A 15712-nucleotide genomic window follows, 5' to 3' on the forward strand; every position below is an offset into this window, starting at 1 on the left:
ATAACTTATTTTTTAAAACATTAATTTTATTGAAGTTTAGTTGATTTACAATATTGTATTAATTTCTGCTGTACAGTGAAGTGATTAAGTTATACACACACACACACACACACACACATTCTTTTCCAGTGTGGTTTACTATGGGATATTGAATATAGTTCCCTGTTGGACCTTGTTGTTTATCCATCCTATATGTAATAGTTTGCATCTACTAATCTCAAACTCCTAATCCTTCCCTCCCCACCCCACCTTGACAGCTACAAGTGTGTTTTCTATATCTGTGAGTCTGTTTCTAAGAAACATTTTAAAAAAGGAAAAAATCATAAGTTCATACAATTTTCAATTTACTTTTAATCTTACATGGTTTCTTTGAAAATCATCCCTAACAGCTCTAATATTGGTATTTATGGATAATATACAAGAATAATTTGAAAGTAATATTTCTACTAGCAATAAGACACTGAACAAAATTTAAAACTTCTTTGTAAATCTATTTATCCTAAGAACATATTCCTTTATGAATGTACAGTGAAAACACTATTTTCTAAAGTGATTAAATTATTCAATTGGTGTGATTATGCCACCAACTTAATATACAGTTAGGTGATGTACTTCAGTTGTTTTTAAATTTTAGGAACCACACACACACACACAAATTTTAGAAACCACATTTTTCTTTTGTGTTTAAAATTATTTTGCATATAAGAATAAAGTCTATATACATGATTCTAAAGTCAGAACTATACAGTCAAGGTATATGCATCACAGTAGTTTGCTTTCATGCCTCTCTTCTCCACCTGTGTTCCCCTATCCCAAATGTATGCAACATATATTTGTAGTTCACCTATCTTATAAAAAAAAGTATACTATACTATTCTGCCCCTTGGTTGTTTTTATTGTTATCTAAAGCCGATGTATATTCTGGAGACCACTCCACATCAGTGTAAAGATATCATCTTTTTCATAGTTGCATAGTGTGTTTCATTGTATGGATCTACCCCAGTTTATTCAACTGGTCCCTTACTTATGGTTATTTGGCTTGTTTCCAATCTTTGTTGTTATTGTTGTTTCCAATCTTTTGCTAACACAAATAATACTGCAGTGAATACATTTGTGCGTAAGTCACTTTATATTTTGAGAAAGATTTCTGGGTCAAATGTATATTGTAATTACATAACAGTATATAAATATATGGGTTTCCTAGGTGGCGCTAGTGGTAAAGAACCCACCTGCCAATGCAGGAGACTTAAGAAACAGGTTCAATCCCTGGGTCTGGAAGGTCCCCTGGAGGAGGATCCCATGGCAACCGACTCTAGTGTTCCTGCCTAGGAAATCCCATGGACAGAGGGGCCTGGCAGGCTACAGTCCATAGGGTCACAAAGGGTTGGACATGACTGAAGCCACTTAGTATGCATGCATTTAAATGTATATATAATTTTGCTAGGGATTATCATTTCCCTTCCACAGGTGCTGTTTACACAGCGTTTTACATTCTTACTCGCAATATGTGCCATCCCTGTTCTCCAGCCTGCCAACCCAGTAGGTGGTCAAACTTCTGGATTTTTGCTAATCTGATTACTTGCCTACTTTTATTCTGCCCTAAGATATATGCCATGTTTTAATCTACTTTTGGAAGAACTCTGTTAGCATAAACAATAGGTGATTGTATTGAGGGTAATAGGGGGGTGGCTATAGTGTCCCTATGTATTTCCACTCACCTAATCATGGAAATGCCAAAGCCCAAAGCTCACACCATCCGTGTTAAGACTTTGTATTTCCAAAAGCTGGTTTGGGTTTCCAGCCAAAGTAAAGGACAACAAATATGACCTCACTTCTTTCTAAGGTCAGGAGAATGCAGAGAGGGCAGGAAGTGAAGTCCACTGGCACTTTACCAGGTCCAGGATCCTGAGAAAGATGAAAGAGACACTGTGGCCATCTTTTGTCAGGTTTCTGTCTCCAGAACAATCCCAAAGCCAAGGAGGAGACGTCCCTGGGTACGGGTGGTTTCCACAGACTCTGGCATGACTGCCCTGTCACCTGCAGGGCTGCCTACACCCAGGACCTCTTCTTTTGCTGCTTTGTAGGAGGAGTAAGTGTCATGGATAGAGATTTTTTTCTTTCAGCACCTCCCATTTCTCTATATTCCCCATGGGCGATTTTGTTCCCCAGGTCACATTTGGCCAGGTCTTCAGACAAATTTGGTTGTCACAACCTGGAGAGGGGTACTCCTGACATCTAGTGAGTAGAAGCAAAGAATGCTGCAAAACAGCTACTATGCACAGGATAGCCTTCACCTCCCAGCCCCCTGCCTCCCCTAACAAAGCATTATCTTGTCCAAAAAGTCATTAATGCCAAAGTAAGGAACCCTGCTGTATTCTTTCTTTATGCACATATTCACAGACATCCTCAAAATGACTGTAATCTGTGGCAGGGGAAGGGCAGAGTCACAGAGACTCCCTCTCTTTGCACCTCCAAAAGTCAGTGGCAATTTAGAAATCTCTTTATTCAAACTCTAAGGAGTTATGTATTTATCTGGAAGATTAAATAACAAATACCATTTTAATCTTCTAAAAACTGATAATCATTAGGTACAATGCAACCTTTTAACTGTAAGAATAAAGGAAAGTGCTATTTATTTAAAGTAAATGGGACTGAAAGTCCCATGAATAATCAAAAACTTGGTTAATAGAGTATGACCAGAGAATAATGCACTTGGCTTCTGTGGAGAAATTAAAGTACATGCTGTGAATTGGTATTAAGGAAATTGCATGAAAAGTTAGTCTTAAAGTACCATGATCCTGAGGAAACAGCCTCAGGTGCACAATATATCACATTCAGTCTTAATCTCCCTTCATTTTTTCATGACTTCTTTCACCTTGGATAACCCAAACTCTCTGACTTTAGAACTTTTGAGAATGGTAAGGTATCTCACTCTCCACATTTATTTTCATATAAAATGGACCTAAATTTTATTGCCAGGAGGCTATTATCTCTTTCACAGGAATTGTTTTTGAACTTTGGCTTGCCTTATTTATTTACTGGGCATAGATAGTTTTTTAATACTTCTGAGCATAATTCATTATTTAAAATGTACCCCTGAAAAGTTATGCCTAAACTGAATTTTTGGAAATAAAATTTTTAAATCACAAGTGAAATCTGCCATTCAAAGGGAGTCTGAGGCTAAATCTTTTCAGAGAAAAGCATCTTTTGTGCAAATCAAATAATAACTCTTTAATTTGCCCGATTTTAAGTCTGAATTTTTTTTTAATGTAGCCCAAGTCTTGCCCAGTATTATGCATGAGACTAATTTTAAAAATATCAATCATGAATTTTAAAAGATTTTGAAAGTTAAAGAGCATTTTACAAGCTATTTTTTAGGGTGTAAAATTCAGTGATATATCTTTATTACTAACAAGGGTTTGTTAATACTTGTTTTGGGTGATGAGAAAGGGAGTAGGATGCTAGGCATACCTGATATAGGAATAGGTAGCATTATTTCTGCTTTATTGACTATGCCAAAGCCTTTGACTGTGTGGATCAGAATAAACTGTGGAAAATTCTGAAAGAGATGGGAATACCAGACCACTTGACCTGCCTCTTGAGAAACCTGTATGCAGGTCAGGGAGCAACAGTTAGAACTGGACATGGAACAACAGACTGGTTCCAAATAGGAAAAGCAGTACGTCAGGGCTGTATATTGTCACCCTGCTTATTTAACTTATATGCAGAGAACATCATGAGAAATGCTGGGCTAGAGGAAGCACAAGCTAGAATCAAGATTCCCGGGAGAAATATCAATAATCTCAGATATGCAGATGACACCACCCTTATGGCAGAAAGTGAAGAGGAACTAAAAAGCCTCTTGATGAAAGTGAAAGAGGAGAGTGAAAAAGTTGGCTTAAAGCTCAACATTCAGAAAACTAAGATCATGGCATCTGGTCCCATCACTTCATGGCAAATAGATGGGGAGACAGTGGAAACAGTGGCTGACTTTATTTTTTTGGGCTCCAAAATCACTGCAATGGTGATTGCAGCCATGAAATTAAAAGACACTTACTCCTTAGAAGGAAAGTAATGACCAACCTGGATAGCATATTTAAAAGCAGAGACATTACTTTGCCAACAAAGGTCCATCTAGTCAAGGCTATGGTTTTTCCAGTGGTCATGTATGGAATGTGAGAGTTGGACTGTGCATTGATGCTTTTGAACTGTGGTGTTGGAGAAGACTCTTGAGAGTCCCTTGGACTGCAAGGAGATCCACCCAGTCCATCCTAAAGGAGATCAGTCCTGGGTGTTCATTAGAAGGACTGATGTTGAAGCTGAAACTCCAATACTTTGGCCACCTGATGCAAAGAGCTGACTCATTGGAAAAGACCCTGATTCTGGGAAAGATTGAGGGCAGGAGGAGAAGGGGGCGACAGAGGATGAGATGGCTGGATGGCATCACCGACTTGATGGACATGAGTTTGAGTAAACTCCTGGAGTTGGTGATGGACAGGGAGGCCTGGCGTGCTGCGATTCATGGGGTCACAAAGTGTTGGACACGACTGAGTGACTGAATTGAACTGAACTGAGCATTATAGAACCACATTGACAGAGTGAGAAGAGTGGTTGTAACCTGTTATTTATACAGTAATGTTATGACTAAGAGTGTGGATTCAGAAACCAGATTGCCTGGGTATAGTATCCTACCTAGTGTGGGCTTAGGCAATTTACACTACTTGGCTGTGCCTAAGTTTCCTCATATGAAACACAGAGAATGCCAATATTATTTACTTAATGGGGTTGATTTGAGGATTAAATAAGCTAATACATGAGCTATAAATGAAAGCACTAGAGTAGGTGATAATTATGGATCTGATGGGGAAAGTTCAGCCTCTCTGTACATCGGTGCTGAATTGAATCTCAGAGACAGAGTTCCGAGTGAAGTAGAAAAGGATAGCTTCATTACTTTGCCAGGCAAAAGGGGAGCCACAGTGGGCTAATGCCCTCAAAACCATGTGTCCCGAATTGGAGAAGATAGTGGGACGTTTTACTGTAATTGTTCAAAGAGGGTGTGATCAGCTTGTGGACATTCTTCTGATGGGTTGGTAGTGAGGTGAGTAGGAGTCAGCATCAACAATCTTCAGGTCCAACTGGTCATCTGCATGCTTGGGGGCAGCGTACCATTGTTAATCTTTAACTTCTCCCATCTGGAGGGGGTTTCAGTGTCTGCAAAATAGCTCTAAGATACCGTATGTGTATCCATTGATGGGGGAACAGGACCTTGCCCCAAGGCTGGTCTTGACTGTTTCTCTCTAGTTTTGTATCCCTTCCCTTCCCTAAGGGAATCAATCAGAAGAATGTCCACTAGCTGATCACACCCTCTTTGAACAATTAATAAACAGCTACTTAAATCTGCCATTGGAGCTCAGGGAAGGTAAGGTCTTGATTCTTGTTGTTGAGTTGTGTCTGACTCCTTTTGACCCCATGGACTGCAGCACATCAGACTTTCCTGCCCTTCACTATCTCCTGGTGGTGGTGGTGGTTGAGTCACTAAGTCATGTCCCACTCTTGCAATCCCATCTACTGTAGCTGGCCAGGTTTCTCTGTCCACGGGGTTTTCCAGGCAAGAATACTGGAGTGGTTTGCCATTTCCTTCTCCAGGAGATCTTCCCTTCCCAGTGATTGAACCTGGGTCCTGCACTGCAGGCAGATTCTTTACCAACTAAGCTACCAGAGAATGCCATCCATCCATTTCATCCTCTGTTGGCCCTTCTCCTCCTGCCCTCAGTCTTTCCCAGCATCAGGTTCTTTTCCAATGAATTGGCTCTTTGCATCAGGTGGCCAAAGGATTGGAGCTTCAGCTTCAGTATCAGTCCTTCCAATGAATATCCAGGGTTGATTTCCTTTAGGATTGACTGACTGGTTGGATCTCCCTCCTGTCCAAGGGACTCTTAAGAGTCTTCTCCCGTATCACAATTCAAAAGCATTAATTCTTCAGCATTCAGCCTTCTTTATAGTCCAACTCTCCCATCCGTTCATGACTACTGGAAAAAACCATATCTTTGACTATATGGACCTTTGTTAGTGAAGTGATGTCTGCTTTTTAATATGCTCCCTAGGTTTGTCATAGCTTTTCTTCCAAGGAGCAAGCTTCTTTTAATTTCATGGCTGCAGCCACCATCTGCAGTGACTTTGGAGCCCAAGAAAATAGAATCTGTCACTGTTTCCATTGTTTCCCCATCTATTTGCCATGAAGTGATGGGATTTGTTGCCATGACCTTAGTTTTTGAATGTTGAGTTTTAAGCCAGATTTTTCACTCTCCTCTTTACCCCTCATCAAGAGGTTCTTTAGTTCCTCTTCACTTTCTGCCATTAGAATTGTATCATCTACATATCTGAGGTTGATATTTCTCCTGTCAATCTTCTTTCCAGTTTGTGCTTTATCCAGCCTGGCCTTTCACATAATGTACTCTGCATATAAGTTAATTATGCAGAGTGACAATATATAGCCTCGACATACTCCTTTCCCAATTTTGAACTAGTGCGTTGTGCCATGTCTGATTCTAACTGGAACTTCTTGGTCTGCATACAGATTTCTCAGGAGGAAAGTAAGGTGGTCTGATTTTCCTATCTTAAGAATTTTCCACAGTTTGTTGTGATCCACACAGTCAAAGGCTTTAGCGTAGTCAATGAAGCAGATGTTTTTCTGGAATTTCCTTGCTTTTTCTATGATCCAGCAGATGTTGGCAATTTGATCTCTGATTCCTCTGCCTTTTCTAAATCCAGGTTGTACATATGAAATTTCTCAGTTCATGTACTGCTGAAGGCTAGCTTGAAGGATTTTGAGCAAGGCCTTGCTAGCATGTGAAATGAGCGCAACTGTACAGTAGTTTGAATATTCTTTGGCATTGCCTTTCTTCGGGGTTGAAATGAAATCTGACTGTTTCCAGTCCTGTAGCCACCGCTGAGTTTTCCAAATTTGTTGACATATTGAGTGCAGCACTTCAACAGAATCATCTTTTAGGATTTGAAATAGCTCAGCTGGAATTCCATCACCTCCACTAGCTTTGTAATAATGTTTCCTATGAATGAAAGCTGTTTCCTATAATTAAAAAAAAAAAATGGGGGACACAAAGGCTTTGTGCCCAGGAGTCCCATAGGGCTCTGCTCTGTATCAGATCCTCCAGGGTGAGGGGGTACATCCTTCTAGAAGTGCCTGTCTGCACCCTTTCAGGAGGCACAGCTGGTTCTGCCTGAGCTGCACACAGGGGAACCCAAGGCTCAGTGAGGAGCCAGAAGCAAGGACCCAGGACAGACCCTGGGGAAATAAAACACAAAAAACACCCTTTCTGCGAGGCCGTGCCACATTTCATAGGTTGGGCACAGATGATACGAGAATGCCGTCACGCCCGTTCACTACCACTGCCAGAGTCTGACAGGATAGTTTCCCGGAGAACTTCCACCCCTTTCTCCGGGAGGACTGGGGGCCTGCAAAAGACACTTAGCAGACGCCGACCCTGGTTCAGAACACATATTTATGCGTGCCTACTCCGTGGCGGGCTTTGGGAATCCTACGATGAATCGGACTCTGCCCAAACTCTAGGGGCTGGGACACCACTCGCCCATCTCTGTCACCCTCTGCCCTGACAGGCCAGGAAAAGGTGGGAGGAGCTGAGGTTTGCACCCTAACCCGCCTTCCCGGGATCACCTCCAGAGCCCCGCCCCTTCGGGGCGTCCGGGCTGCGCCGCAAAGTAAGGAAAAATTCTTGCCGCAGAACAGCCCGCCTCCGTCTTTACGGCAGTCGTATTTCACTCCTCTAAAATGGCGTTCCCCATTTAGGCAGCGGACGTGGTTTCTACCATAGATGGACGTGGGCAGTGCTGGGTTGAGAGTGTTGTGTGTCTAACCCAGACCGCGGGATCTGCAGTTAAAGTTCGTTTCTGGTCACGACTCCAAAAACCCACCCTCCTCTTGAGGGTCAAGAATCGCCGCTTTTTTTTAGTTCCCGCAAGTTCCTCATCTGTCCCTGGCTTGTTCCCCGCGCCACCTCCGGACACCCTCAAGTCCCTGAAACCCTCAGACTCAAACTATGAGCCTACGGCAGCTGCTTTTGCGCTTGCCCCGTTATCTTGGGGCCTCGGGTCCCCTGCGTGGCCCCCTCGACACTATCTCTTCGGTGATCTCCTGGCGTGGTCAGTCCTCCAGGTCCCCGGCCCAGTGGAACCAAGTGGTGTCAGAGGCTGAGAAGATCGTGGGCTACCCCACGTCCTTCATGAGCCTCCGCTGCCTGCTGAGCGACGAGCTCAGCAACATCGCTGTGCAGGTGCGGAAGCTGGTGGGGACTCAGCACCCTCTGCTTACCACAGCCAGGTGAGCCACACCTTCGCCCTGACACACTCCAGCCGCTCTAGTCCTTTTTCCTGGCCGATACACTTTTCCTGCCTCTCTCGGACTGCCTGCCTGTTTATTTCTTTTTACTCCTTAGTTTCCTCAGCTTTCCTAGACATTCGATGTTGTGTCTTAGTCCACTCACCTTAACATACTTTTATTAATATTTTCTATATAAGAATGAGAACACGTGCGATTTTCGCGTTTTTGCTTCTTAGCTATTGAAGGTGAAGTTGCCGCGGTGATTTGTGGAAACATCGAGTAGGGATGTGGGTTTGAGTCACTTCCTAGAAATGGTCTTTTAAAAGTGGGATAGTTTTATTTTCGTTTCTGCATTATTCATGAAGTCACCTCTTAGAAAGAATGGGTTGGGGGAGATAGGCCAAAAGTTAGGCAGTCATTTGCAACTTTTGTCTCAGGCTTGAAGTAGGAATTTATCCAGTCAGTATTCATTTTCCCTAGGGATTTTTATCACTTATGCTGGACTGCCTCAGTGAAACCTGCTTTTAGGACTTTAAGGACCACAACTTTTGGTTCCGTTTTTAAAAACCCCACCTTTATATTAATAAGTAATTATGAACACATAGAAAAGTTGCAGGAATAAAAATAATAAATAGCATACTTTAATTATATTCACGTATTTTATACACACACACACACTATTCATGTGTATGTAAACAAAATATATACACATGCACATGTTTTTACTGAATTGTTTGTTGTACATTTCATATGTCATTCCTTTACCCCTGAGTACTTCCTTGTGTATTGCCTAAGCATAGGAATATTATTTACATAACTCTAGTACAATAAGCAATTTACTTGTCCCCTAGGGAACATTTGGCAGGGTGTGGAAATGTTACAACTGGGGCATGCTACTGGTGTTTAGTAGATAAGAGGCCAGAGATGATGTTAAATGCCCTGCAGTGCCCAGGGCAGCTCCCTACTGTGAAGAATTAGGTGAACTAAAATGTCAGTAGTGCCATTGTGGAGAAATTTCGGACAAATTTATCATTTTTCTTAAATGTATTCTTAAAGAAAAAGCACAAACTTTTGAAATAATTGGAGGCTCACATGCAGTTGGAAGAAATACTGTAGAGAAGTCCATTGTATCCTTTGCAGTTTTGTCCCACGAGCAGGATGTTGACACTGATACATTTCCATCACTACAAGGATCTCTCATATTGCTCTTTTATAGATACCCTTACTTCCCTTGCCCATTCTCTTGCTTTAATTTTTTATGAGACATCTGCTATTTCTTTGTTACTATAAAAGTTACCAAATAGCAATACCAAATAGCAGTAGTAGAGAGATTTTATTTCTTGGGCATCATTCCCAGTGATCAGGAATGTCATTTTATGAGTAGGTTAAACTTGTTTTGAAGCTGAAATGTTAGTTCTGCAGAGATTCTAGATGGTACACACTCAGAACACACAATGTGTATCTTTTAAAGCTTAATAGTGACAGGAATGAACTTAACACCCAGTTGAAGAAATATAACTTTTATCAATCCTGTTGAAGCTCTCTCTATTCACTGGTCTATCTCCCTGATCCCCACTGAATTTTGTGTTTATTTTTCCTTCTTAAAGTTTCATGAGTGTTTTCTTAAATAGTAATGTGTTTAATAATGCTCATTTTTTAAATTTACAAATGTTGTAGTCTATTGCATGTAGTCCTTTGTGACTTGCTTTTTAAATTCGTCATTGTTTCTAAGATTTATCCCTGTTGTGTTAACTATACTTTGTTAGTTTTTCACTGATGTGTAAGATTCTATGGTGTAAATACCATAGTCTCCTTTCAATCAGCATTTGGGTGGTTTGCAGTTCGTGGTGTTATGAAAAGCACTGCTGTGAATACCCTGAATGTGTCTTCTAGTGTACTTGTCTTGAGAGAATAAAGGAGTGTGTGCACACTGTCAGCTTTAGGAGATAATAACAAATTGTTTTCCAAAGTGGTTATACCAGTTTGCATTCTTACTAGCAGTGTCTGAGTTCAAGTTACTCTGTGTTCTCACAACACATGAACCATGCAATGTCTTATTTTTTCCCAATCAAATAGTGGGTTTCTGTGTATGTGATGGGAATATGGTAGTGTTAGCAGTGGAGGATGTGGTAGTACAGTGAGCCCTCCAGGTCCGTGAGTTCACAACCACAGATGGAACCAATTGTAAGTTGCAAATATTCAGGAGAGATGTTTCAGAAAGTCCCCCTGAAACAAAACTTGAGTTTGCTGTGCACCAGAAACTATTTTTATAGCACTAAATATACAACAATTTACATAGAATTGGCATTGTAAGTAATCTAGAGATGATTTAAAGTATAGGGGAGGATGTGCCTTGGATTATACACAGATACTGTGAGGGACTTGAGAATCCTCAGATTTTGATATCATGGGGGTTCCTGAATCTGATCCCCTTGGACTGCATATTACATTGTGCATATGCATATTGTAGTGTCTATAATAAAGCATTGACATGAAAAGGGCAGAACTAGGAAAGCCTTAGTAATGTGCATATTCTGAGAATTGTTGTTCATCTACTTGTCAGAGTATCAGTTGGGGTCTTAGAGAAGATTCCTTCTGAGACCACCAGAGACACTCTAGATGAAAGCTTGTAAGATGAATGGCTCTGAAACTTTCCTGATTGTAGCCTCCCCCACCTGCCTGTCCCTGATCTAACACAGTGAAAGAATTGGAGAAAGTTTCAGCAAAGCCATAGTAACATATATGGATTACTTTATTTTGTAAAAAAAGAAGGAGTTAATCTGTATGTAGTTTTGTTACATGTTTAAATTCTTTAAACAGTCTATAAACTCACAGGCAGTCAGTGAACAGAAAACTTTTGGGGAGGCGATCATGTATAATCTATTTCAGCAAAGAAGCAAGTGTTTGATCCATAGGGTAGGCAGATTGTGGTTATTGTAAATTATAGCTAAAAACATGGATTAAGTAGCTATATTGTTTCACATGCTGCACCTTACTTTGTTGAAATCTTGTTGGCAAAGCATTGATAATTAAGACAGTGACTCAGTATGCTAGCCAAAGGACACAAAGACCCTATATGGTTAATGTAGTTAAGACCAGAGAAAATTGGATTTGGTAAGTTCTTTTACTTAGTTTTGTTTTATATTTTGAGATTCCATTATTTACTTATACTGATAGTCTGATCCCTTGGGTCATTTTACTTTTTGCGTAGATAAACATGGTATATTAGGGATGAATCATATCTGATAGCCCTAAGATTTAGATGTACAGTGACATTTTTTGGCAAACAAGAGGAGAAAAGAAGGAAATCACCATAATTCATTATTCACTACCTTCTCTTTCTTTACCTAAGCTATCTCATCAAGAAGAAGGGAAAGAGCCTAGAACTTACTTTTATAACAGTTTAATTGAGAAGTGAGATTAAATTTAAAATCTTGAGATTTGGTGAGATAATGATCATATTGCTAACAACAGTGTAGCAATTCATTTCTTCACTCTTGTTCTTCTAGATGTTCTAGTATCTCTGTGTTGTAAGTTCCAATTAGATAAATAATCCTCAGTTCAATGTTTATTAAAGTTTATGGAGGAGTGTAAAGAACTCTGTAACATGGACCATGTCCTTTGAGCCTAGGCATCATGTTGGACACAAGTATATTTACAGATATCTAACAGAAGGAGATAAATGACTTGTGACTTGTGAGTGGTAGAGGTACATTAGCTATTGCATTTAGAGACACTAAAGTGACCTGGCAAAAGATAAAACACTATGATATTAATTATATATGGAATAAAAAATAATCTAGTGAATATAACAACAACGAAAACAGATTCACAGGTATAGAGAACAAACTAGTGGTTACTGGTAGGGAGAGGGAAGTGGAGAGAGGCCAGAAAGGAGTAGGAGATTAAGAGGTATAAACTACTGGGTATAAATTAAATAAGCTACAAGAATATATTGTTTAACACCAGGAATATACCTGGTATTTTTATAATAATTATGGAGTATGACCTTTAAAGATTATGATTCACTTTGTTGTACACCTGAAATATATACCATTGTACATTAACTGTTCCTCAATAACAAACATAAAAAATAAAATAAAGTGGCCTAGAATAGTAGAGAATCTTTCGTGAAGAAATTGGGGTGTGATGAGAATGGATGGATGAAAACTATATGTGTATTCTTTTTAGGATGGTGGTAATATATTACAGTTTTTTCCTTCTTGATTCTTTTCATTTTCCTTCTCTAGGCATAGTGAGTGAGTGAGTGAAAGTCGCTCATTCGTGTCCAATTCTGTGACTCCACAGACTATACAATCCATGGAATTCTTCAGGGAAGATCTTAAAAGCAAGAATAAGCAGTGTGATAAAGTGAACACTATTATTGGAGCTATAATAGCTAAAGCAATATTGAAAAAAATAAAAAGAAAATGGAAGGAGTCATTCTACCTAATGTTAAGTCTAATATATATATAACTTCATTGATTAAGACACTGTGGTATTGGTAGAAAAATAGATAGATCATTGAAATAGAATAGGGAACTCAGAAATAGATCAACACAAATATACCCAAGTTGATTTTGACAAAGGTGTAAGAGCAGTTCAATGGAGGGAGAATAGTCTTTTCAGTAAATGGTGCTGGAACAATTTGGACATTATATAGGCGAGAAAATAAACCTTGACCTAAACTTCACACCATATTAAAAAAAAAAGATCTGTGTTAAATGGAATGAAACATGAAATGTAAATAAAATACCTACATTTTAAAGAAAACAAACAAAATAATATCAAATAAAACTTAAGAAGAAAACATCGGAGAGGATTTTTGGAACGTGGACTTGGTAAACAGTTTTTAGACGTGAAACAAAAAATGCAGTTCATCAAAGGAAAAAAGATCAATAATTGGACTTCATCAAAATTGAAAACTTTGTTCTGGGAAAAGACCTTGCTAATAGGTTGAAAAGATTAGCCACAGAGAGAAAACATTTGTAAATCACTTATCTGAAGAAGGACTTGCATCCAGAATATATAAAGATAGCTCTGAACTCAATGGTAAGAAAACAAACCATTAGAAAATGGGCACAAAGCCAATAAAGACAGAAAATAAGTATATGAAAAGTTGTTAAACAATATTAGCAATTAGAAAAATGTGTGTTAAAACCATGATGAGATACCTACCACTGCATACCTATTAGAATGACTAAAATAAAAAATACAGTATGAAATCTTGGTGAAGATGCAGAGAAACTAGATTTCTCGTACACTGCTGATTGTTATTGTTGTTTAGTCATTCAGTTCAGTCACTAAGTCGTGTCCAACTCTTTTCAACCTCTTTGTAGCACCCCAGGCCTCCCAGTCCGTCACCAACTCCAGGAGCTTGCACTCACTCATGACCATTGAGTTGGTGATGCCATCCAACCATCTCTTGTTTCCTTCGCTTCCTGCCTTCGGTCTTTGCTACCATCAGGGTCTTTTCCAGTGAGTCAGTTCTTTGCGTCAGGTGGCCAAACTATTGGCGTTTCAGCTTCAACATCAGTCCTTCCATGAATATTCAGGACTGATTTCCTTTAGGATGGACTGGTTGGATCTCCTTGCTGTCCATGGGACTCTCAAGAATCTTCTCCAGCACCACAGTTCAAGAGCATCAATTCTTTGGCGCTCATCTTTCTTTATAGTCCAACTCTCATATCCATACATGACTACTGGAAAAACCATAGCTTTGATTAGACAGACCTTTGTTGACAAAGTAATGACTCTGCTTTTTAATATGCTGTCTAGGTTGGTCATAACTTTTCTTTCAAGGAGCAAGTGCCGTTTAATTTCATGGCTACAGTCACCATCTGCAGTGATTTTGAAACCCCCAAAAATAGAGTCTGTCACTGTTTCCACTGTTTCTCCATCTATTTGCCATGAAGTGATGAGACCAGATGCCATGATCTTAGTTTTCTGACTATTGAGTTTTAACTTTTTCACTTTCCTCTTTCACTTTCATCAAGAGGCTCTTTAGTTCTTCTTCACTTCCTGCCATAAGTGTGGTGTCATCTGTGTATCTGAGGTTATTGATATTTCTCCTGGCAATCTTGATTCCAACTTGTGCTTCATCCAGCCCAGCATTTCGCATGATGTACTCTGCATGCAAGTTAAATAAGCAGGGTGACAGTATATAGCCTGACATACTCCTTTTCCTATTTGGAACCAGTCTGTTGTTCCATGTCCAGTTCTAACTGTTGCTTCTTGACCTGCATACAGATTTCTCAGGTAACAGGTCAGATGATCTGGAATTCCCATCTCTTGAAGAATTTTGCATAGTTAGTTGTGATCCACGCGAGTCAAAGGCTTTGGCGTGGTCAATAAAGCAGAAGTAGATGTTTTTCTGGAACTTTCATGCTTTTTTTGATGATCCAACGGATGTTGGCAATTTGATCTCTGGTTCCTCTGCCTTTCTTAAATCCAGCTTGAACATCTGGAAGTTCTCAGTTCACATCCTGATGAAGCCTGACTTGGAGAATTTTGAGCATTACTTTGCTAACGTGTGACATGAGTGCAATTGTGCAATAGTTTGAACATTGTTTCGCATTGCCTTTCTTTGGGATTGGAATGAAAACTGAACTTCTCCAGTCCCATGGCCACTGCTGAGTTTTCCAAATTTGCGGGCATATTGAGTGCAGCACTTTAACAGCATCATCTTTTAAGACTTGAGATAGCTCAGCTGAAATAGTTGAAATAGAAACTTGAAATAGTTTAGTCACTTAGTTATGTCTAAGTCTTTGCAACCCCTTGGACTGCAGCATGCCAGGCTTCCCTGTCCTTCACCATCTCCTGGAGTTTGCTCAAACTCATGTCCATTGAGTGAGTGATGCCATCCAGCCATGTCATCCTCTGTCACCCACTTCTCCTCCTGCCTTCAGTCTTTCACAGCATCAGAGTGAAAAGTGAAAGTGAAAGTCACTCAGATGTGTCTGACTCCTTGTGACCCATGGTCTATACAGTCCATGAAATTCTCTAGGCCAGAATACTGGAGTGGATCGAACCCAGGTCTCCAGCGTTGCAGGTGGATTCTTTACAAGCTGAGCCATAAGGGAAGTCTAAGAATACTGGAGCGGGTAGCCTATCCCTTCTCCAGCGGATCTTCCTGACCTAGGAATTGAACCAGGATCTCCTGCATTGCAGACGAATTCTTTACCAACTGAGCTATCAGGGAAGCCCTTCCCAGCATCAGGGTCTTTTCCAGTGTCAGTTTTTCACATCAGGTGGCCAAAGTATTGGAGCTTCAGCTTTAGCATTGGTCCTTCCAGTGAATATTCAGGGTTGATTTCCTTTAGGATGTACTGGATTGATCTCCTTGCAGTCCAAGGG

General features: G+C 40.1%; 1 protein-coding gene across 3 annotated transcripts in view; it reads left to right on the forward strand.

Moving 5' to 3' along the window:
• The first annotated feature begins 7779 nt into the window (after nucleotides 1-7779).
• Nucleotides 7780-15712, forward strand: part of PDSS2 (decaprenyl diphosphate synthase subunit 2) — a 254362-nt gene continuing 246429 nt past the window's right edge. For 2 of the 3 annotated variants that reach the window (XM_020892367.2, XM_070450019.1), the window contains exon 1: nucleotides 7780-8356. In XM_020892367.2, the coding sequence (XP_020748026.1) occupies nucleotides 8076-8356 (281 nt within the window). In that variant the 5' untranslated portion in view covers nucleotides 7780-8075. The remainder of the gene's footprint in view (nucleotides 8357-15712) is intronic. The other variant, XM_020892368.2, reaches the window with a different exon arrangement.

This window comes from Odocoileus virginianus, chromosome 19 (assembly GCF_023699985.2).
Source record: "Odocoileus virginianus isolate 20LAN1187 ecotype Illinois chromosome 19, Ovbor_1.2, whole genome shotgun sequence".
Taxonomy (NCBI): domain Eukaryota; kingdom Metazoa; phylum Chordata; class Mammalia; order Artiodactyla; family Cervidae; genus Odocoileus; species Odocoileus virginianus.